This window comes from Piliocolobus tephrosceles, chromosome 14 (assembly GCF_002776525.5).
Source record: "Piliocolobus tephrosceles isolate RC106 chromosome 14, ASM277652v3, whole genome shotgun sequence".
Taxonomy (NCBI): domain Eukaryota; kingdom Metazoa; phylum Chordata; class Mammalia; order Primates; family Cercopithecidae; genus Piliocolobus; species Piliocolobus tephrosceles.
Genome location: NC_045447.1, coordinates 14,256,645 through 14,280,529, shown reverse-complemented (window position 1 = coordinate 14,280,529; position 23,885 = coordinate 14,256,645). Strand labels below are relative to the sequence as shown.

Genomic DNA, 23,885 nt, shown 5'->3' with positions numbered 1-23,885 from the left:
TTTAGATTCAGAGGGTACACATGCAGGTTTGTTACGAGAGCGTATTGTGTGATGCTGAGATTTGAGCCTCTGATCCTGTCACGCAGATAGTGAACATCGTACCCAATAGGAAGTTTTTCAGCCGTTGCCCCACTCCCGCCCCCTCTTGTAGAGCCCAGTGTGTCTACTGTTTCCATCTTTATGTTCATGTGTACCCAAGATTTAGCTCTCACTTATAAAAGTGAGAACATGCAGTATAGATGTGTTTCTATGTTAATTCTCTTAGGATAATGGCCTCATGCTGCATCTATGTTGCTGCAAAGGACATGACTTTTATTCTTTTTTGTGGCTGCATGATATTCCATGGTATACATGTACCACATTTTCTTTATCCAGCCCACCATTTCTGGGCACCTAGATTGATTCCATGTCTTTGCTATTATGAATAGTGCTGTGATGAACATACAAGCCCGTGTGTCTTTTTGGTAGAACAATTTATATTCCTTTGGGTATACACTCAGTAATGGGATTGCTGGGTCAAATGGTAGTTCTATTTTTAGTACTTTGAGAAATTTCCAGACTTCGTTCCATGGTGTCTGAACAAATTTACATTCCTACCAACAGCATATAAGTGTTCCCTTTACTTCGCAACCTCACCAACATCGGTTATTTTTTGACTTTGTAGTACTTGCCATTCTGACTGATGTGAAGTGGTATCTCATTGTAATTTTTTTTTTTTTTTTTTTTTGAGAGTGGGGCACACCCTGTCATCTAAGCTGGAGTGCAGTAGCGTGATCACGGCTCACTGCAGCATCAACCTCCCACGATCAAGTGATCTTCCCACCTTAACCTCCCGAGTAGCTTGGGCTACTGGCCTGCTCACAAAGCCCAGCTAATTTTTTTTTTTTTTTTTTTTTTTAGTGACAAGGTCTCACTATATTGCCCAGGCTGTTCTCAAACTCCTGGGCTCAAGCAGTCCTTCCACTTCGGCCTCCCGAAGTGCTGGCATTATAGGCATAAGCCCCTGCACTCAGCCTATTGTGGTTTTGATTTGCATTTCTCTGATGATTAGTGATGTTGGGCATTTTTTCGTGTTTGTTAATTGCTTGTATGTCTTCTTTTGAAGAATTACTGTTCATGTCCTCCGCCCACTTTTTATTTTATTTTTATTTATTTATTTTGAGACAGAGTCTCACTCAGCCACCCAGGCTGGAGTGCCGTGGCATGACCTTGGCTCACTGCAACCACTGTCTCCCAGGTTCAAGTGATTCTCCTGTCTCAGCCTCCTGAGTCGCTGGGATTATAGGCACCCGCCATCATGATCGACTAATTTTTGTATTTTAGTAGAGATGGGGTTTCATCATGTTGGCCAGGCTGGTCTTGAACCCCTGACCTCAGGTGATCCGCCCACCTCGGCCTTCCAAAGTGTTAGGATTACAGACGTGAACCACCGCACCCAGCCTGTTTACTTATTTTTTATTTTTATTTAGATAGAATCTCGCTGTGTCACCCAAACTGGAGTATAGTAGCGCAGTCTCAGCTCACTGCAACTTCTGCCTCCCAGGTTCAAGCGATTCTCCTGCCTCAGCCTCCCGAGTAGCTGTGACTACAGGTGCCCACCACCATGCCTGGCTAATTTTTGTATTTTTAGGAGAAATAGGGTTTTGCCATGTTGGCCAGGCTGGTCTCGAACTCCTGATCTCAAGTGATCTGCCCACCTCAGCCTCCCAAAGTGCTGGGATTACAGGCGTGAGCCACCATGCCCAGCCTCCTCTGCTCACTTTTTACTGTTGTTTTTTTGTTTGTTTTCTTATTGATTTAAGTTCCTTATAGATTCTGGACATTAGTCCTTTGTCAGATGCATAGTTTATGAATGTTTTCTCCCATTCTGTCAATTGTCTGTTTACTCTGTTGATCACTTCTTTTGCCATGCAGAAGCTCTTTCATTTAATGATGGCCCACTTGTCAGTTTTTGGTTTTGTTGCAATTGTTTTTAAGGACTTGGTCATAAATTCTTTGTCAAAGCTAACGTTGAGAAAGGTATTTCCTAGGTTTTATTCTAGGATTTTTATAGTTTGAGGCCTTACATTTAAGTCTTTAATCAATCTTGAGTTAATTTTTACATATGGTGAAAGATAGGGGTTCCATTTCATTCTTCTGCATATAGCTAGCCAGTTAAGTGAGTAGGGAGTCCTTTCCCTTTGCTTATTTTTGTCAACTTTGTTGAAGATCAGGTGGTTATAGGTGTGCTGCTTTATTTCTGGGTTCTGTATTCTATTCCATTGGTCTGTGTATCTATTTTTGTACCAGCACCATGCTGTTTTGGTTACCATAGCCTTGTAATATAGTTTGAAGTCCAGTAATGTGATGCCTCCAGGTTTGTTCTTTTTGCTTAGGATTGCTTTGTGTGCCACCTTCTGAAGTCCAATCACCCTGTGTAAATCACCTACATTTGTTACTGACCAAGATGCTTCCACAGGGGAGCCTACTGCTAAGATGGCAACAGGGCTCCCTCCCAGCCACCCCTGGGAACCAGGATTGAATGTGCCACACCTGTATCCTGAGCTATGCAGTGTGCCTGGTTCCTTAGAGTGGTGTCTGGATGTTCACTGAGCCCTGGCTGAGGGCAGGCAGGGGCCAGCACACCCACCTTAGGGTCAGACCTTGGTCCAGAGCAGGGGCTTGAGGACTCGGACAGGCAGTGGGCACCATAGCAGAGAGATTTCAGTCTCTGGGGGGACCTGGTGAGAGGACGGACACATGGGGAGGAGCTGGGGCTAGTGGCTGAGCCCACTCTGGCCCCCAAGGACCTGAGCTGGGGCCAGTGGCTGAGCCTGCTGTGGCCCCCCAGGGTCCACACATGGGGGCTGGCTTGGGGAATGAATTAATGAATAGGGGCTTACATGGCTCTGTAACATCTGCCCAGGGTCCCCTCATTTTAGAATCCACGGATGGGCACAGTGCATCCTTCTCCCAGCCACTTCCCGGCCTTTTGGGAAATGTGCTCACTATCGGCCTCTGGTGGTCGGCTGGTGTCTGGACTAGTCTGATGACACCCACACCAGGGCAGGATCTGAGAGAGCAGAGTCCCCTCTGCTCTCTCAGATCCTGGAGTCACTTCGATATAAACAGTCAGCTTTGTTATGAACAGATGCTAGGGACTCCTCTTAACCTGGCAGGTCCTGACTTCCAGCCAGGGGGGCAGCATTCTGTCCTGCTCCATGCTCCAGCTCTGTGCTCCACTGCAGCAAACATGCAGGCTATGGAGTGAAGGACAGAGGCAGGGTCTCAGCATGAGCAAATCAACTGGGTGGCTCTCATGCCTCCAGGGATTTTTTTCAAGATTTCACAAGGGCCAGGCATGGTGGCGTGCAGCCGTAGTCCCAGCTGCTCTGGAGGGTGAGGTGGGAGGATCACTTGAGCCTATAAGTTCAGTTTCAGCCTGGGCGACATAGTGAGATCCTACCTCTACAAAAAATATTTTTGTAAAAAAATGGTTTCACAAGAGATAGGTCAGGGATTGAGAGAGTGGGAAGGATGAAGGGAGGAGACGATCCTTCTGAGGAGCACCTGCAGGCTGGCCGTGTCTGAGCACAGGGCACAGGGACAGAGAGGTAGGGCCCAATGCCACCCTCAGGGTCTGGTTGGTGAGGAGGAGGGGGAGAGTCCTTTCCACAAGCCCATGCTGAGTCTCACGTAGCTCTGTGCAGCTGCCCTGTTACGCATTGCAAGAGTATTGACCCATGTCGTCTTCACAACTATGCTTCAAACATGACTTCAGTTTTGCAGATGAGGAACATGACTTCAGTTTTGCAGATGAGGAATCTGACCCTCGGGGAGGCCAGGCGGCTTTCCCATGTCACCCAGGCCTTCCTGACTCCCCAGCACAGGCCTTTCTTTCCCTGGGACCCACTTCTCTAGCAAATGCCAGGGCCTCAGTGACCGACCGGGTGCCAGCAGGGTGCCGGTGGTGGGCAGGCGCTGGGTCTGTCCCGTCTTCACTGGTGTCCCCTCCCCCCTTTCTCTCCTCATGCAGCAACTGAACCACCCAAATATCATCAAGTATTTGGACTCGTTTATCGAAGACAACGAGCTGAACATTGTGCTGGAGTTGGCCGACGCGGGGGACCTCTCACAGATGATCAAGGTGAGCGCCTGGCGGGTGGGGCTGCTGGGGCTGCGCAGCTCTGGAGCCGGAGGTGGCAGTCTGCCTTCAGCCCAGTCCCACAATGCTCTGCCCTTAGCCAGAGGCGGCCGCCTGGGGACCCTGGGTGCCCCTGCGGATGCCCACAGGCCTTAGCTGCGGTCTGGTGAGGGCCTCTCAGGGTCCATCCCCAGCTGCTGTTGCTGGAGGCCTCTTTCTTTCCATTGGCCTCAGGGAAGCCCAGCTCAAAAGAGCCTGTGTGCAAAAGTAAGGCAGAGGTGACGCCAAGACAGGATGGTGGCTGGGAGGGGGCCAGCCATGGGCAGAAAGAACCCCTCTGGCCACTCCCCGTGCCCCAGCCTGTCCACAGGCACATGAACCACTTGTCCTGTCTCACAGAAGGAGCGGGGGCAGCACCCTGTTTGCTCCGACCCCAGCTCTTGAGAAAGTGTCTTGTAGATCCCACTACCTCATTTTACAGAAGGAGAAAACTGAACCCAGAGAGGTTAAGAGACTTGCTTGAGGATACCCAGCATTGTGGGGACAGAGCCATGCCTGTGGCCCAGGTCTGTTCCTGGCCTGGGACCCTTTGGTGGACATGGTCCAAGATGACTTCCCCAGCCCTAGAGGGGAACTCCATTTCCATGTTCCAGCTGACGCCCAGGCCTGCGGTCTTCAAGAGATTGAGCGATCGTTCGAGCCACATGGGCAGGCTCAGCGCCAGGGCTGGCTCGTGTTCCGCACCCCTACATACCTCTCCACCTGCCTCACCCCACCGCCCAGGGCACAGGGCGGGGTCCACCGTGAGTCTGGTGTCCAGGACCACTGCAGCTTCAGCGAAAGAGCGGCACCTCCTGCCAGCCACCACCCAGCAGAGTACGCTCACACCTCCCTCACCGAGTCCCCGCTGTCCTCAGATAGCAAAGCTCAGAGAGGTCTAGTCTCCTGCCCAAGGCAGCTAAGCCTCTAGGTGGAGGCCCCCAGGCCTGCCTGACCCCTAGGCCCAAACCCTCAGCCCCTACTCCACTGTTCCTTAGTGGAGGTCCTCACATCCCTACTGGCTTGGACCTCTGTCCCTGGGGCCCTGCTGTGGCCCCATCACCTCTCTCCTCTGGATGCAGCCTGTCTGCTCCCAAGTGAGGCTGGACCCCGCTCAAGCGCCTACCCTACTCACAGCGGCGCTTGGAAATGGGGCTGGATGTGGGTTCTCTGTCTTTCCCATCAGGCACTGGGGATTGAGCAATTGCTTGGTGCTCTTCTGAAATGTGGCTCCTAGGAATATAGGCGTCACTGGGAAGTGGCATTACTTGAGCTGTTATCACCTGCTCTTACATTTCCGCTGACATATTAATGCCTTTGCAGGGATGTTAATCTGCACACACATCCCTGGTGGGAACAGATATGCTAGATCATGTCTTAGCTCTTCCTCTCCCCCGTCCCCACTTCACTTGTTTCTCCTTCACACGTTCCCTTGCTGAACACACAAGCATCGTGCATCCACCGTGTGTCACCCTCGTGCCAAGAACTAGGGATGTCACCAGCATGGCTACTGCCCTCAGGGATCCCGGATTCTAACAGGAAGACAGACCCTCGAACGAGTAGTTAGGAGCCAGTGTGAACAAGCCATGTGCAGGACCTGTGGGAGTCAGGGAAGCCTTCCTGGAGGAGGTGACACTGAGCTGAGCCGTTAGGGGAGGCAGGCTGTCTAGAAGCAGGAACGGTCCAGCAGGGATGGGAAAGGGAAAAGGGAGCTGAGATGGAGACCACCGGATCATGCGGGGCCTCTCACTCGAGGCTCAGGATCCGGGACCAGGCCCTAACGTCAGAGAAGCTTCCAAAGATTCATGGCAGGGAACAAACATGGTCAGCTCTGTGTACTAGAAGAAAGACTGGAGGCCGGGTAGGAGAGGTGAGGGCGGGGACGGAGGAGGAGCAGGAGGTGAAGGAGAGGCCTCTCCCTACTGCCACAGGGGAACGCAGCCGACGGAGAGGACGCCTCACCCTCTCAGCCCCAGTGGAGCCCAGACACTGCGGCCTGTCAGTCCGTGGAGTGGGCCTACAGTCAGACAGGCAGATGGGGGGCTGAGGCTGGGCAAATCCCTCTTCCCTGAGCCTCAGTTTCCACCCTGTCCCCGGGAACTCTTGGAGGGAGCATTGTGGGAACCCAGGCCAGATGCAGTCTCCTTCAGCAGAGAGAGAAGAGGAGGCATGGGGGCATTCTAGCCAGCATCCCTCCTCCATGCCAGGCTTGGGAGGGGGTGTCCCCTTCCCCTGCACCCCTTCTTTGGCTTCCCCAGAGCCAACACTGGCTCAGGGTTCAAGTCAGTCATAAACCCAGCAGGATTGAGTCTAGGATAGGTGTGGCCTCAGTTTCTGAGCAGCCACCTGGGCCCCCACGCCTTGGGTCCCTCCTCCTCACCTGGCATAGTTCCCCCGACCACAGTCCCCACATCCCTCCCCGCACTGTCCCTGCCTGCTCCTGTTCCCTCCAACCCAGCTCAGGGGCCCTCACCTGCAGAGTTGGCTCGGTGCAGCTGCCAACAGGGGAGGCCTGGCAGTGCAGAGACCCACCCGAGTAAGACACGTCCCCTGGATGGCCTCGGGCGGGTCCCTGTCCCTGTGCCTCAGTTTCCTCATCTGTAACATACCAGCACAGTGTCTGGGGCTTGATGGGAGCTGGGTTCCCCTGGTTCTGCCTGCTCTCAGGCCACCTCTGGGTTTCCAGAGGAACAGGGGCCACCGCATGGTCGTCCCACTGGCCTCAGAGGCTGTCAGGCAGCAGGGCTTGTGTCCCGAGAGCCTGCAGCCTCAAGGGCTAAGCTGCGCCATCACAGCCATGGTGCCCGAGTTATTTACGAGGAAGAGTGAAGCTAGGAGCTGCCGTAGTCCCAGAACCCACCAGAGACTCTGCGCCTCCCTGCTAAATGTCAGACAGTGCTTATAGGACGTGACATTTAGAAAATCACCACTCTCGGCCATGCACATCCCTGCTTAAATGCTGTAATGAGGGTTCACTCACGTCACAGCGTGAATAACATCCCAGCCTGGCCTGCCACAGGCCTGGAGGTGGCCCGGGGTTGGGGTCTGTGCTGAGACCTGGGACGGCTCACCAGAGAGGTTCTCCCAGAATTGCACCTCAGAACAGCCTTGAGGGGATTTATGGCGAGGCCAGGGGTTCCTGGCTGCGACTGTCCCGCTGTGGGAAGCACCCAGACCTGGGTCCCAGCTGGGTGCCAGGTGACCTTGGGCATGTTCCTGAACCTCTGAGCTCAGTCTCCTATATCAATGGTTACTGGTGTTATTAGAAGTGAGCTAAGGGGGCCAGGCGTGGTGGCTCACACCTGTAATCCCAGCACTTTGGGAGGCCAAGGCAGGCAGATCACCTGAGGTCAGGAGTTCGAGACCAGCCTGGCCAACGTGGCGAAACCCCGTCTCTACTAAAAATACAAAAAATTAGTTGGGCGTGGTGGCGCACACCTGTAACCCCAGCTACTCGGGAGACTGAGGCGAGAGAATTGCTTGAACCTGGGAGGTGGAAGCTGCAGTGAGCTGAGATCACGCCACCGCACTCCAGCCTGGGTGACAGAGGGAGACTCCATCTCAAAAAAAAAAAAAAGAAGTGGACTAAGGGCTTGGGCTTTCTAGGTGGGAGGCCTGGGGTTGAGTTGTTTCTGCCTGTTTCTGTGTGGCCCTCAGTTTTCTTTCCCCGGCTGTAAGATGGGCCCAGCCCTCCCTCTTAGGCCGGCGTGGTGGCCACACCCTGCAGGTGGTCTGCAAGTGCCAGCCCAGGTCCTTTCCTCCACCCACGCCCCTTCCCAGGCCAGTGTGTCCTGGTCAGTTCCCAGCTTCCCAGCACCAGAGCAGCTGCCCTGACCATCAGGCCCACAGCGCCACCTCTGCCTGCTTTGGGGAAAGATGGTTGCTTTGAAGCAAAAAGCCCCTGAACGAAAAGCTGGTTTGCAGGTAGCTGGTGAAGTCCTGCCCCACCGCCATGGGCCTGGCATCCGAGAGCCACCCCTGTCTCGAGCTGAACCGTGGCTGTCACACGCTCTGGGCCAGCCCTCTCCGGGACCTTCTGTTACTTACGGCTCACTCAGTGCGGCCGGGGGCCTTTTGTTTTGGTTTCTTCCTGGATCACTATGTTTTCCCAGGCAGTGCAGCAGAGTGACCCGGGGATCCATTTGAACGTGTCAAGCCCATTTCCTCAAGGTTCTGGCCGCATTTGTTAAGAATTCCAGTGCGGGGCTGGGCGCGGTGTCTCACGCCTGTAATCCCAACACTCTGAGAGATCGAGGCGGGTGGATCATGAGGTCAGGAGTTTGAGACCACCCTGGCCAACATGGTGAAACCTCATCTCTATTAAAAATACAAACATTAGCTGGGCATGAAGGCGCATGCCTGTAATCCCAGCTACTCGGGAGGCTGAGGCAGGAGAATCGCTTGAACCTGGCAGGCGGAGGTTGCAGTGAGCCGAGATCACGCCACTGCACTCCAGCCTGGGTGACAGGGCAAGACTCCGTCTCAAAAAAAAAAAAAAAAAAAAAGAATTCCAGTGCGCTGAGATCTGCTGGTTCTGAGGAGGTGGGGGCAGCTGTGATTTAACCACCACATGTGTCCTGGGTGCCACCGTCCTGGGCCAGGTTGGGGCTGGGGACGGGGAGAGTCCATACCATTTCAGTCCTGCGAGGAGCACCCTGTCTGGGATGTGTCCAGGAGGTTCTGGAAACATGTAGTTGAGGGCCACCTTCAGCATATTTGATGTGGGTGTCCATGCAGCAAAGCCATCCGGACACACCAGGCCTGTCTAGCCCTCACGGAGCTTTCGGGGTGGGGACGGGGTGGCCGCGGAGTGCCATTCAGGTAGAAGGAGAGGCGTGGCCACATCACTCTTGGTTCTGGGCTTATTGTTTCTCAGCTGCCCAGTCCCCACCCCCTCCCCCGTGCCAGGCACCAGTTGCCCACTGGGGAAAGGACAGAGGCAGTGCCCTGTGGTCACCCACCTCCAAGCCCGCTCACCCAGGCCTATCCCTCTGCCTGTCTCTCCCGCTGCAGTACTTTAAGAAGCAGAAGCGGCTCATCCCGGAGAGGACAGTGTGGAAGTACTTTGTGCAGCTGTGCAGCGCCGTGGAGCACATGCATTCACGCCGGGTGATGCACCGAGGTACGCGCCCCCCGCCAGGAGCCGCCCGGAGCCCAAGTGCCCCTGGAGCCCCAGGAAGACGCTTCCCATGGCTCCTCCAGGGTCCTCAGCGGCAGCCCCTTGAGGAAGTTGGACCGCTCTGTATTCCCTGGGCAGGGGGGCTGTCCAGCAACCACACACACACGCACCTGGGTCAGGGACCTAGGTGGAAAGTGACGTGAGCCCCAGCAGGGGTCCCGCTGGGCCCCCACTTCCAGTTCCCCACAGCAGTCTGGGAGGGAGGTCAGGGGAAGCCCCGCACAGAGGGGCCTTTCGTGGGGGCTTTGCCGTCTCAGCGGGCTGGGCTGAGAGCGGGACACACCTGAGGGGTGTTTCCGTAGTTGACATCACCCGAGTTGTGAGAAAGGAGCCTGGTGGGTGCCTGGCAGGGCGCAGGGTCCTTTATGTAGGCTGCTTCCTGGACACCTCCGTTCCTTAACTCTACCTGTATCTCTCGGTGTCTGCTGTATTTGAGGTCCCGCCCTCGCTGAGGGGTACGGCACAGGGTGCCCCACTCAGCACCTCCTTCATTCGTTACACAGATTTTCCCTGAGGGCCTCCTGCGTGCGAGGCACTGGTCTAAGCCTGGAGGATACGGCTCTAGAGCAGGAAACAGGAGCACAGAAACCCCTGCTCTCCTAACCCTCACAGCAGCTCTGTGAAGCTGGTGAAGGGAGACCCATTTTACAGGTGAAGAAACTGAGGCTCAGAAATGGTCAATTTCCCGAGGTCCCACAGCCAGAGCCAGGACAGGGCCTTGCCCTGAGGGAGCAGGACCTGGGCTAGGCCTCACCTCACCTGGAGCTCCCCCTTTGTCTCGTCCTGTCCCACCTACCCCAAGCCTCCTACCTCACACCAACCTCCTTCTGCTCACCCTGCAGACATCAAGCCTGCCAACGTGTTCATCACAGCCACAGGCGTCGTGAAGCTCGGTGACCTTGGTCTGGGCCGCTTCTTCAGCTCTGAGACTACCGCAGCCCACTCCCTAGGTAAGGGGGACCTGTCTGTGCCCCAGCATGCCCCAGCAGACCTGGTGACCATGCAGGGAGATGCAAACATTCTCTCCACGTGTCTTTGGTCAGTTAGGGCAGGAAGATGCCTTTTATAAGCCCCAGAGTTTTCTCATCTGTTCAGAACAGTGACCCAGAAGGGAGTCAGCTATGGCCAGAGGAGTCCAGCTGGGGCTTCCCGCACCCTCTGGTCACCTCCCGGCCCTTGCAGGAGGAGCTGACTGAGCCAGTTGCTTGGAGCTGGGGGTGTGTCTGTGGCACAGGGCAGCCATCTTCCCACTGCTGTGAGTGTCTCGTTTGCAGGCAGCACCCTGGGTCCATCCCTCCTGGGGGGTGGACATTTGTGCTGTTCCTAGTTTTTGGCCGTTAAGCCGGTGGTTTTGAGGCTGTGGGTACCAGGTGCCTGCCAGGGAGGAGGTGACATTGTAGCTGGACCATAAAGGGTGACCAGGTGCTGCTGGGACAGGGAAGGCGGGAGCAGTGTTCCAGGAAAGAGTGGGTGAGCCTCGGTGTGCAGCTGAGTCTGGCTTTGCCACAGACCAGGGACCTTGCAGGAGCAGTAAGAAAGGCGGGCAGGGCTTTGAACTCTGAGCTCAGTGGGCTGAACACCACCCTAGGGGGCGGGGATTTCTGAAGGGCTGAACTCGGGAAGAGACTTGGTCAGATGTGCGTTTTGGGGACACGTGAAGCAATGACAAGCTTCAGAATCCACACACTGGGTATGTAACCAAATGTGAAACTTGGAATGCTGGACGATGGAGGATTTTTCATTTAGTGAGAACACAGGAACCAAGAAAGCCCCCCATTCCCCCGCAGTGGAACACAGCAGCAGGGTCTTCGGTGCATTACTACAAGGCTGTCTGGGTCTCACCATGCCCATCTGTGGGGACATTTCCCAGAGGCCCATGGAGTGGGCGAGGGCCCCTGCTTTCTCGGAGCTAGTTCCTGGCTCTTTGAGGTGCGTTCGCAGAGGAAGATGCCCCCAGGCCCACCCACAGTGTGCTGCGCCCACCAGCATCCGCTTCCCCAGGAGGAAGCTGGGCCCCAGGAGCCACCCGCCGCCGCCTCGAACACCGCCCCATTCCAGCTCATTTCCACCCCACTCCATGGCTCAAGGCAGGACGTCTCCCATCCCCAGACCCCCGAGTGCCTGCAGCAAGTGGGGTGTGAGAGAGAGCAGCATTGTCTGAGCGGAGGCACTTTCTGGAAGTCACAGTGTCCTGTGGAAAGTGTCACTGTTCACACAGATTCCAGTGAGACTCTCAGCGCGTTGCACACAATAGAAAGGAGAAATGTACGAGCCTAGAGACTGGCGGCTCCCAGCAGCTGCTGAGCCAGCGGGGTTGGCGGGGAGGGGGTTGTTTTGAAACTCTCGTCCCCACCTGGCCAGGCCTCAGGAGCTCTTCCTTTAGCTCCAAAGGGAAGATGTGTCAGCACCCACCCCCCGAGGAGTATGGGACACTCCACTCATGCCCCTGACAGCCCCAAGCATCCAGCGATTCTTCCCTTTAGCAGAAGAAGAATCTAAAATCCAGGTGCTCGAGAGATTTTCCCAAGGTCACATGGCAGCAGGCCTCTCCTTCCAGAACCCACGCTGCTTCCAGGAAACGAGGGCCGGGGCCTCGGCGGATACTGTCAGAGCCCCCCTTTGGGGACCCAGGCCACCGACTCTCCGTTGCTGGAAGGAAGCCTTATCTTTCCCTGTTCCCTCAAACATTGACTTCCCTTGTGAAAAACCAAGTGTTTCGGTCACTTTGGGACTCTTTACCTATGTGGTTGAAGGGCTTCGAAGAGACCAGGAAATTCAAGGGAAGCTGTCAAAGAGAAGAGGTAAAACCGCTGCCTCCTGTCCCCTGTCAGTCAGCACCGAGCCTTTCTCTGTCCCACTGCAGAAAAAAGACTGCGGCGCTCCGTCAGAGCCGGTTAGGATCGCATCATTAGGAATGGGCAGAGATGCGTCTCATCCGACAGTATGATTTTATTGACTTGGACTGGTGCACTTATTATATTAATGAGAAGGAATTGGAACTTGGGAGAAGGCCGCCCTCATAAGCCGGGCTCTTCCCGAGCCCTCCGAGCGCCGACCAGGCCACATTATGGGTGGAAGGAGCCCTCCTGGGGCCTGTCCCCCCCCTCTGGGCTGTGTGCCCAGCACCCAGGGAGATGCCCAATGAGCTGAGGCCTGCACGGAGCTGAGCAAGTCCCTCAGCAGGACGAGCTCCCAGAACGGAGGGCCTGCACCCACCAGCTTCCATAATGGTGACAGTGCCGAGCCAAAGCCCAAAGACAGTGCCAAGCCAAAGCCCCTTCCACCAAGAGGTCCTGCAGACTGCTGACTAAGTCTTGCATACACGTTTGGTTGGGCAAGAGATTGAACTAATTACCATTGCATCATGACTCAGGAGGGGCACAGGGGCCAGGGACACTGCACGCCCTGTGCATGGGGATGAATTATGCATCTGCCGCACCTCATGTGCACCTACTACGTGGGAATGCTGTGCTGGCAGCCACGTTGCCCCGGCAACCACCTCCTCCCCTAAGGCTGCTGACCCAAGAGCTGGGCTTATGCAAATCTGGTCTCCTCCCACTTCCCCCTCCCGGGCCCCTCCCCACCTCTGTATTTGCTAACACGAGGCTGGCACGAAAGGGCATTAGTCAGTGCCATGGTCGGGCTGACAGGTGCGGTACCCAGCGGTGGCAGAGCGGCTGCCTCGGTGTCAGAAATAGGAGCCGTAATTAGAGCGCAGAACAGAATGAGCGTCAGACGAATTACCAGGCAGCAGATCATATTTGTCAGGAAGGATTGCATACATAAAAATTAAGTGACAGTACACGCCGGCGTAATGCAGGAAAAATGAAAGATTTGCCTATACACAGCTCACAAGCTGCAAGCAAGTGTCTCGCTCCGAGCAAGGCAGCAGCTGCAAGACAAATCACGGGGCTGGGAGAGCGGGCAGGCAGGCCTGGCTGCTCGGCGGTAGTGACAGGGCAGTCTCAGTGACAGCCACGGGTGACAGGGCGGGAAGGGCTGCTGGTCACACCCAGGCCCAGGCAGGGCCTGTGCTGCCTCTTGGGGGTCTGGGGGAGCAGGTCTGGTTGGGGATGACCCCGTCGGGCACTCGAGGTCAGGGCCCCGCTGGGTCTCCCGGGGCTTAGCCTGGCCCTGAAGCGCAAACCCCTTCCTTCTCCTTCCTTGAGCCTACTGCCTGGGCCTGGGCTGTGTGCTGGGGATATGCAATTATGCAGTTTGCAAGGGGACAGACACAGTCTGTGCCGGGTGGCATGTTGAGGGGACAGGTGGGACTGCCTCTTGGGGCCCACTGTGGGTAGGCAGGGCAGGTGTGGGGCTCTGTGATTCTAAACAGAGCCACCCTCACTTCGTTTCTCTGTAGCCACTGAACTCACTGAAAGATGAGTTAACGACGAAGAAAAAAAGAGTTCAAAAAACATTTTGCTTTCTCGTTGGCCGGACATGGTGGCTCTCGCCTGTGATCCTAGCACTTTGGGAGGCTGAGGCAGGCAGATCACTTGAGGTCCGGAGTTTGAGACCAGCCTGGCCAATATGGTGAAACCTCATCTCTACTAAATATAGTGAAAAAATTAGTCGGGCGTGGCGGTGCACGCCTGTCATCCCAGCTACTCGGGAGGCTAAGGCAGGAGAATCGCTTGAACCCAAGAGGGAGAGTTTGCAGTGAGCCGAGATGGCGCCACTGCACTCCTGCCTGGGCGAGTGACTCCGTCTCAAAAAAAAAAAAAAAAAAAAAAACACACAACACACATTTTGCTCATTTTGCTTTTTTGTAAATCATCACAAGGCTTATTATCCCATTTTACAGATGATGAAACTGAGGCTCAGGGAAGTAAGAGAGACCACATCCCTCTGGTCACCCAGCAGCCAGGTACCAGAGCCCCACGGGAAATCAGCTCAAGCAAAGAGCCCTTCTTCAGGCATCAGCCTGCAGCTTGGCCCAGGGAGGGTTTGGGTTGTGGGTGCCCAGGGAAGGGGTCGAGAGAGAATCCCCAGCGAGACCTCGGGTGCGAGGCACACCTAGGGCTCTGAGCACTTCTTCCTCGAGGAAAAGCCCACCTGACCTCGCCAACAGCGGTTGTTGGTGGGGGACCTGGAGCTCAGCCTGGGCCCCACAGGGAAGGACAGAGCCTCCTCTCATGGTGTGTGTCAGCACTGCCTTGCAGGGGATCACACCATGCTGTGATGTGTCTGCGCCCAGGCCTGGCACGGGGACCCCTGTGGAACATGTGTTGAGTGGACGGATGACCTTCATGGCCAGGCATCCCTGGGGACACCCGACAGTGCAGGCACGGAGGGCCATGCAGATGCATCCCAGGCCACCTCCTGCCCAGCCCCACCCTGTGTCCCATCCCAACAGTGCAGGACGCCTGGGAGTGATCTGTCAGTGCCTCGGGCCCAGAATCCCTGCCTCAGCAGATGGACCTCAGGCCTGAGTTTCAGCCAAGGTTCTGAGCACTAACCCCTGGGTGGCAGTCACAGGTCTGCCACATTCCTGGCGTTTTCAGGGGCACAAACTGTTAGGAAGAGATGAGCTGATGCTGAGAGGGGAGGGGAAGAGAGGGAAGGGCCTTAAGGGGCCAGCAAGGGATGTAAACTCCAGCTCTTTGGTTCATTCATTCATTCATTCATCCATTTGATGAGGATCTGTGCTGGGCCCGGGCCGTTCCCTGGGAAGGCTGGCTTGGCCCCCGCCTTTGTGGAAGATACAGCCTGGTAGGAGAATCCATTTAGTCTTCACCATGAACCAACCAAACACTCCTCCAACAATCGTTTCTTGTTTTCCAGAGAGGGAAACCAAGTCTGCAGAGGTTGGGGGGGACCCTCTGTTTTCTTGATGGGAAGACCAAGACTGAGAGAGTTTCTGTTCGCAGCCGGGGACTGGAGGAAGCAGGTCCAGCCCAGCCAGCTCCAGCTCCACATCACTGCTGTCCCCACCTGCCCCTGCCTGTCCCGTGGAGGATTCAGTGCCAAGGCACAGCCACCCAGCTCGATGTCCCGCCGGCTGGACGGATGTCGGCAAGGAGACCACATTTCTCCAGCTGCTTTCCAATCCACCATCTGGGGAACAGGGGCAGCTTGCAGACACCAGCCTCCCCTTCCTGTGAAATCTGCCTTTGTCATAGCTAATGAACGTGTTTCAAACACCGAGAGCATTTCAAAACATGGCAAAGTTTGTTTTGACAGGAGCGGTGCATCTTGGAGAAGCGGGACCCCTTTAATCAACCTCCCTCTTTCAGATCCCGCATTCTCCTCTGATATCTGCTGGGTTTGAAATCGGGGAGTTCTAGGTAAAGATTCCGGGAAGGTCAGGGTTTGTCAGGCTCTTCTTTCATACACACAGCTCTGTCCCCCACCGAGAGGAGGGGGCGGTAGGAGTCGCTGCGAGGGGCATTGAAACACAGCCTGCATAGGGCTCTGCCTCTGCGTCTCGGTATCGCCGGGAGATGGGCCGGGATAAGGAGGTCGTCCTGGGCAGGGCCCCTGTCCGTGGAGGCCCCTCCTGCCAGCTTCCCCGACTTCCTCAGAATCCCAGCTCCCCTGGCATCAGGATGCGTCCTCCAGTGGCCTGCTGCAGGCTGGGGGTTTCTTTGAAATCTCTTGTTTTATCTTCAAAACTCATGCAAGTTGGGCATTGTGTTCCGTAATGTCTAAGTGGCTGTTGTCAGCATAGACACCAGGCTTTACGTGACTTATTTCCAGACAAGTTGGCATCACAGGAAGAGGTGCTGTATCTGCTCCTGTAGCTTCACACAGCCCTAGCTCCAGTCCAGGATACCCTGCCCCCAGTGAGACACAGCACCCTGACTTTAAGATGGAAGGGGGAGCAGCCCCTCCCCTGGGTCAGGGGGTTGGGGAACAGCCCTTCCCCAGGGTCAGGGGGTTGGGGAACCTGCCAGGAGGCAGAGACCTGAGGACCCTGTGCTTCCCAGCTCAGGATGGGCCAAGCCTGTCTCAGTTAAGGCTTCACAGTTCCTTCACCTTCTTTACCTTTCTGTTGCACAGATGCTCACCGAGCATCTGAAAGGGTGGGGTGGGTGAGTGAGGCCTTTTGGCAGCTCCTTTTAGACAGAAACTACCAGTAACATCTCTTGTAAGAGATGCAGGTGTCCAAGTTCCACCCCTGGAGATTCTGGCCCCCATGTCTGGAGTTGGACTGGGGATCCAAATTTTTAACCAGCCTTTCCAGGCAATTCAGCTGCAGCGCAGATCAGTTTGGTCCTTCCTTGATAGACGCGGTCAACTGGCTCTTTCTGGATACTTGCTAGGACAGACAGCTAACTCCCTGCCTCCTGATGGGCCCACTCCTGCAAGGTCCCCGCAGGGTCAAGGCTCAGTTAATCTTAGATAGAGGTGAGCAGGTGACTGGCTGGATGGATGGATGATGGACAGACTGATGGGTGAATGAATGGGGGATGGAGGGATGGATGGATGGATGCATGGATGAATGGATGGAGGGATGGATGGACAGACAATAGAGAATTCTGGATGGTTGGACAGTTGGGTGGATGATGAATGGATGGCAGTTTGCAACACTAGCATCAACACTAGCTTTCTTCTGAAAGCTCCAAATTGCATTTGGGTGTTTGTCTTTTCTCCTTACACCGGTGGAAATGGGGTAAGCAGGAAAAGCAGTGAGGTGGCAGAGGAGTGAGGTGAACAGAGGAGGGGACGGAGGGCTGGTGCCCCAAACCTCTCTCTGCCCATGTGCCCAGGCTTTCAATACAAAGCCAGGCTGAGACAGGGATCTGTCAGCCCGCCTTGGAGACCCAGCGGAGGGAGGAAGTGGTGATGGAACAGAGGGACAAATATAATGTTTGGGTCCTGCTGAGCAGCTGGCTCTCCCTGGCCAGGGGAGGGGACCTTAAAGGAGCCCACAAGGTGGCAAAGGGAACAGCACGTGCAAAGGCACAGAGGCAAGTGGAAAAGCGGGCTGGGACTGGGGCTGGAGTGGCCACTGTGGGAGGACCCGGGCTGAGGGCCAGGCACTCCAAGCCCTTGCTTTCTGATGGACCTGGCCAACGCAGCGCCAGGCCACAGCCTGGCCCAAGTGTAGGTGACCTCTCCCTACAGCGCCCCTTCTGTGGAGGCCCAGGCAGATCCACAGTGAGCAGAGGAGACTGGGGGTGGGAAGAGCCTGTGGAGTCAGACAGAAGGGACTTGGCCAGGGGTCTAACGAGTGCAGTGTCAGCCAGAGAGTAAACAGTGGTGTCTCTCGCTGGGGACAGGACTCCCTGCCTCCATCTGTCCCCTGTCATCTCTGTGTGCACCCCATCAGCCCTACATCATTGTCCAACCTGTAGGCACCTCCATCCATAGCACCTGGGTGCTGGAATCCACTTACATTTGTCCTGAGGTTCCCACTGTTCACCGAGAACTGTGTGTTTCGTCCCATGACTGGCTACAATAAGCCATCCATTTCACACTGGCCTGTTCCTTTACTTTTGCTCCCTCATGACCAAAATATACAAGGTGTTGCGACTGGAAGTCACGATTTGCTTTCCCAGTAGAACTCCACACGGATTCATATGTTGACTGACAGCCCTTTTTGCTGAGTAGCGATTAGCCCCTGGCTTCGCTCATCAAGTATGCATAGAGGATGACACCTTTCTCACACACAGGGCTTTAAGTGAGGGCTGCTGTGCTTGGGGATTATTGCCATGAAAAGGAACTTGGTGTCCTGATAAAGCAATAATCACATTTCAGACACTTGAGCTCCGGGCAGCCATCAGTTAAATAAGCACTGTGTTCAGCTGCAAGGAAGAACCGTGGTCAGTGGCACACGCCGCCACATAGCTCACAAGCAGGCAGAGTCATTCATCCAGCGAGCGGACGCCCACAAGGCACCCACTGTGAGCCATCCTGCGCAGGGTACTGGGATGCAGCAACAAACAAGGTCCTGCCCCTGGGGGTTTTCAAAGCCCAGAGCAGAGACTTCCAGCACCATTCACAGCCTCTCCAAAACTGCAAGGCAGTTCTTCATCCATCTCCATTAAGATAAGAAAAACAAGGCCAGATGCAGTGGCTCAGGCCTATCATCCTAACACTTTAGGAGACCAAAGTGGGAGGATTGCTTGAGGCCAGGAGTTTGAGACCAGCCTGGGCAACATAGCGAGACCCTCTCTCTACAAAGAATTTTAGGTGGGGCTTGGTGGCTCATGCCTGTAGTTCCAGCACTTTGAGAGGCTGAAGCAGGCAGATACCCAAGGTCAAGAGTTCGAGACTAGCCTGGCCAACATGATGAAACCCATATTTACTAAAAATACAAAAATTAGCCAGGCATGGTAGGGTGTGCCAGTGGTCCCAGCTACTAGAGAGGCTGAGGGAGGAGAATCACTTGAACCCGGGAGGCTAAGGTTGCAGTGAGCCAAGATTGCGCCACCGCGCTTCAGCCTGGGTGACAGAGCGAGACCCTGTCTTAAAAAAAATTAAAAAAGAAGAAAGAAAGAAAAAACAAGAATATAATAAAGTTCAAAATGTTGTTTTGTAAAGAACTGTCCTCAGTTTTGAGAAATGGGTTTTCTTTTTTTTTTTTTTTTTTTTTTTTTTTTTTTTTTGGAGATGGAGTTTGGCTCTTGTCGCCCAGGCTGGAGTGCAATGGCGCGATCTCGGCTCACTGCAACCTCCGCCTCCCGGGTTCAAGTGATTCTCCTGCCTTAGCCTCCCGAGTAGCTGGGATTACAGGTGCCTGCCACCATGCCCAGCTAATTTTTGTATTTTTAGTAGAGACACGGTCTCGCCATGTTGGCCAGGCTAGTCTTGAACTCCTGACCTTGGGTGATCCACCCACCTCGGCCTCCCAAAATGCTGGGATTACAGGCATGAGCCACCGTGCCTGGCCACTAAGAAATGGGTTTTCTAAATCGTGCCAAGCTGTCTTTTCTTTTAAAAATCATAGTATGACACTAAATGGTAGTTGGGAGCTTTGTGTTTTTAAATGCTTCCTTCATGAAATTAAAAGTTACCTGTGTTTTTCCCGAAATCTCCTGACTGTGAAACCCTGAGGCCTGGACCCGGCGCCTTCTGAGTCCAGCCCCTGAGTGGTCCATTCTCCTGCCAGGGTCCTGGGTCCTCTCCTTGTGTCACAGGCTACATCTCAGCGAGCCTTTGCCACGTTGGGACTCCAGCTCCCCACAGAGACTCTGGTTAGGACAGCAGTAGCCTCTGTCACACGTCATGATGTCTCTAGGCCAGTGAAAATGTTCTCAGTTTAGCAACCTTAAAAATCCAGGCCAGGCCAGGCACAGTGGCTCACACCTGTAATCCCAGCACTTTGGGAGGCCGAGGCACATGGATCACCTGAGGTCAGGAGTTCGAGACCAACCTGGCCAACATAGTGGAACTCCGTCTCTACTAAAAATATAAAAATTAGCTGGGCATGGTGGCATGTGCCTGTAATCCCAGCTACTCAGGAGGCTGAGGCATGAGATTCACTTCAACCCGGAAAGCGGAGGTTGCCGTGACCTGAGATAACACTCACACTGCACTCCAGCCTGGGTGACAGAGTGAGACTGTCTAAAAAGAGAAAAAAGAAAAAAAAATCCAGGCCTATGCCTCCAGAATAGCCATCTACTCAATGGGCTGATGGGAGAATGTCAGGTTACAGGACCAGATTCCTGGGCTCCACCCCAGACCTGCTAAATCAGCCCCTCTGCTGAGGTTTTCATGCCTCTGGTGACGGAGAGCTCACTCCCTCAGGAAATCCTCCCGTCTTTGCACAGTTTCAGCTCATCCAACATGTGCCCTGCTGCCCATAGATAGCCGTACAGGCACTGGGAGGTCAGGGCACAGCCCTCCACAATTTCCTCAGCGTTGGCCTTTCCTACGAGGAGAAGAGGGACCCTGAGGACAGGCCCTGAAGCATTTTGGCTTCCCTCTTGGCAGCAGAGCCCCATCTTCACCGATAAAACCTTTTTCCTCTTTCACTTTTTAACTGAGGTATAATATACATGCAGTGAAGCTCCTGGTCACCACTCCTATAGAGTAGCTTTTCCTGTTCTTGAATTTCACATAAATGAAATACAATAATGTGCTCTTTTGTGCCTGGTTTCTTTTACCCAGCATTATGTCTATGAGCTGCATTCATTTTGTTGTGTATAACTGAGGTTTGTTATTTTGCAGTGCTGTATAGTATCCCACTGTGTGAACAGACTGCAGTTTATCAATTGATCCAACATTTGTTTCCAGTTTTTGCTGTTACAAACAAAGCCACTCTGCACCTTCTTGATTGTGTCTTTTGACAGACAGAAGCGCTGATTTGGGCATCTACCTAGGAGCGGAATTGCTGGGTTATGGTGTTGGCAGTGTTTGGCCATGGTAGAAACCAGCCGATGGTCTTCCAAAGTAGTTGTACCATTTTACCTTCTCATCAGCAAAGCGTGGACATTCCAGGTGCTCCACACATCACCGAATCACCGACCTTGTTTTTCTTTCACTTTGGTTTTTTTGTCTTTAAGCATTCAGATGGGTACATAGTTGTATCTCATTGTGTTGTTTTTGTTTTTTGTTTTTGTTTTTTGTTTTGAGACAGAGTCTCACTCACTCTGTTGCACAGGCTGGAGTGCAGTGGCATGATCTTGGCTCACTGTAGCCTCTACCTCCTGGGTTCAAGGGTTTCTTCTGCCTCAGCCTCCTGAGTAGCTGGGATGACAGGCGTGCACCACCATGCCTGGCTAATTTTTGTGTTTTTAATAGAGATGGGGTTTCACCATGTTAGCCAGGCTGGTCTCAAACTCCTGACCTCAGGTAATTCACACACCTCGGCCTCCCAAAGTCGTGGGTTTACAGGCGTGAGCCACTGCGCCTGGCCTCTTAAGTGTTTTAATTTGCCATTCCCTGATGAGTAATGAGAAAAGTAGCCTTGCTTCATGTGCTTATTGGCCACTAGGATATTCTCTTTTGTGAAGTGCCTGTTCAAGGCTTTTGCTCACTTGAATAAGGGGGTAGTTTGTCTCTTACATATTGATTTACAGAAGCTTTGAAATATATTCTGTAAAGAGTCCGTTGTCAGGTGTATGTGTTGGGATGATTTTCTCCCAGTCTGTAGCTTGCCTTTTAACTCTGAATGGTATGGTTTGATGAACGGAAGTTCCTAGTTTTAATGCCTTACACACATTTCGTTTTTGGTTAGTGCCTTTTCCATCCTGTTTAAGAGATCTCAGCCAACCCCGAGTCTGGATGGGCTAACTGGTGGTGGCCACAGGCAGGACTAAGCGCTCGGTTGCTGGAGCCTGAGGGTCTGGGTTTGAACTAATTCCTGCCACTCTTATGCAAACTGAGCCTCAGTTTCTCCGTCTGCAAAATGGAGATGCTGCCTCATAGCACTGTTGGGAACATGGATGAGCTGACACGTGTAAGATCTTGGTTAACCTCCACAGTGATGGTTTTTTCACTGTTCGGAGCCTGATCCTGACTCTTGTGGATTCAAACAGTCCCCTTAAAGGACATGTAGTCAGCTGCTTCCCCCAGCCGGGCCGAGGCATCCCCTTCCCCTGGGCAGCTGGCAGAAACACCAGCCCCCAGCTCTCCAGCCCCATCCTGATTTTTTTTTTTTTTTTTTTCTTTGACACGAATCTCATTCTTGCCCAGGCTGGAGTGCAGTGGTATGATCTTGGCTCACTGCAACCTCTGCCTCCTGGGTTCAAGTGATTCTCCTGCCTTAGCCTCCCAAGTAACCGGAATTACAGGTGCCCGCCACCACACCCAGCTAACTTTTGTAGTTTTAGTAGACACAGGGTTTCACCATGTTGGCCAAGCTGGTCTCAAACTCCTGGCCCCAGGCGATCCACCCACCTTGGCCTCCCAGAGTGCTAGGATTACAGGCGTGAGGCGCCCAGCCTCCCAGCCTGATTCTTGGTCTCGGTGGGTCCAGGGAATCGCCTTCAAGTCCACAGCACCCCAGGTGTTTAGTGTCCTGCTAGCATGGGAACCTCGAATCTGATCCACCTGCTCATCTGACAGAGCAAGGCACAGGCCCAGAGGGAGAGGGCTGCTCAGAGACAGAGGCGAGTCTCTCCCCTGCCCCTGCGTGCCCTCCCTCCAGCCTCACCTCTGTGCCCTGCCCCTGCCCTACATGAAGTGTAAGCAGCCCCCCTTGCTGTATTGCAGTGGGGACACCCTACTACATGTCACCGGAGAGGATCCATGAGAACGGCTACAACTTCAAGTCCGACATCTGGTCCCTGGGCTGTCTGCTGTACGAGGTGAGTCTCTGCCCACGGCTCAGCAGCATTTGGTGAGACATGTGTGGGGGGTGCCCAGTTAGGGCAGGGCTCCCCCTACCAGCTCAGGTTGGAACCCAGGAATGTCATGTCTGCCTGAGGCATCGGTACCACCAGGGCTCTGTCCTTCACCCTCCTCAGCCCACGTGGGGCCTGGTCTGCAGGGTCAGGCTGGCGGAGGCTGTCGGGGTGATGGCAGTGGGTGGGGTCCGGGAAGGGAAGACAGGAGGAGAACAGGCCGGTACCTGACCCCCAGCTGCCCCTGCCCGTCGCCCTGGTGCTCACATTAACACGCCAGCGACTGTGTTCATCATTTATTAAGGGCCAGTCCCGTGCAGGGCACCGGGGTCAGGAGAGGGGTCAGACTTGCCTCATGCCCCTGAATCACTCTCCACGAACAGGTGGCCACCCCCTCCAGGCCCAAAAATGTGGGTCTCCCCGAAGACCACCCCCTCTCCCCTGAGCTGTGAAATGGAGCTAGGGGATGGCCGCTTCAGACCTGGTGGCCTGTCTGGACCAAGGGACAGGAACAGTTTTGAGTTTTGGTGGGCCCAGGCGTGAAACAGTAAGAATAAATGGAAGCCCCCACCCATTCTGTCCAGCCACACTGGGGCCCAGGTGACGAGGGGTGTGGGGAGCGTGAATCACTCTTGGCCATGAAGTTCTTGCAGCCACCAGCAGTAGGGAGGCCTAAGCCCTCTGGTGTCCAGGTTGGCAGCCACACAAGCTCCCCATCCGCTAGACCACCAAAGGCTGGGCGGCTCTGGGATCCCATCCACCTGGCTGAGCCCCTCCGCATCTGTAAAACGAGAACAGGAGTACCTGTCATGCATTGTCCTAGTCCTGATAGATGACAGACAAGAAAGGGCTCTGGAAACCCCCCAGGCTGTTAGACACCAAGCTTTGGTTTTACAGTCGGAACCCTGAGTGTTTTTCTGCTTTCCCTGGAGCTGACTTGAGCAGCCGTGAGGTCTGGCTCGGAGCTGACGCACTGGAAGAAGCTCAGTCCCGGCTGCTGTGGCCGGTGACAGTCCACAGCAGTGATGCTCAGGACAGCATGTCCAGGGCCCGCCTCGAGTGCTGAGCAGTTGTCTGCAGAGCCTGATTGCTCTGTCCCCTGGGGACCATCAACTCCGAGGCTGACCTCACAGCCCTTGTGCGTGAACTTGAGGGCGATGCTGCCCGCTGCTGGGCCACGTGGGGCCCGTGGCAGCTCTTGTGGCCGGGGTCTCGTGGGCAGGGTCTTTTGGTGGTGAGATTTCCCCTCCCCACATTACAGATTGAGACTGTGAGATCCAAACTCTGATCTTTTTGCAGGGCTTAA

At 54.6% G+C, this 23,885-nt stretch overlaps 1 protein-coding gene across 9 annotated transcripts in view; it reads left to right on the top strand.

Moving 5' to 3' along the window:
- NEK6 (NIMA related kinase 6) overlaps window positions 1–23,885 on the top strand; it is a 103,059-nt gene that overhangs the window by 61,111 nt on the left and 18,063 nt on the right. For 4 of the 9 annotated variants that reach the window (XM_023217168.1, XM_023217171.1, XM_023217170.2 and 1 more), the window contains exons 5-9: window positions 4,016–4,126; window positions 9,176–9,284; window positions 10,184–10,291; window positions 14,149–14,211; window positions 15,215–18,449. In XM_023217168.1, the coding sequence (XP_023072936.1) occupies window positions 4,016–4,126; window positions 9,176–9,284; window positions 10,184–10,291; window positions 14,149–14,211; window positions 15,215–15,615 (792 nt within the window). In that variant the 3' untranslated portion in view covers window positions 15,616–18,449. Of the gene's footprint in view, window positions 1–4,015; window positions 4,127–9,175; window positions 9,285–10,183; window positions 10,292–14,148; window positions 14,212–15,214; window positions 18,450–22,448; window positions 22,544–23,885 lie in introns of those variants that run through there. The other 5 variants (XM_023217174.1, XM_023217175.1, XM_023217177.1 and 2 more) reach the window with 2 other exon arrangements.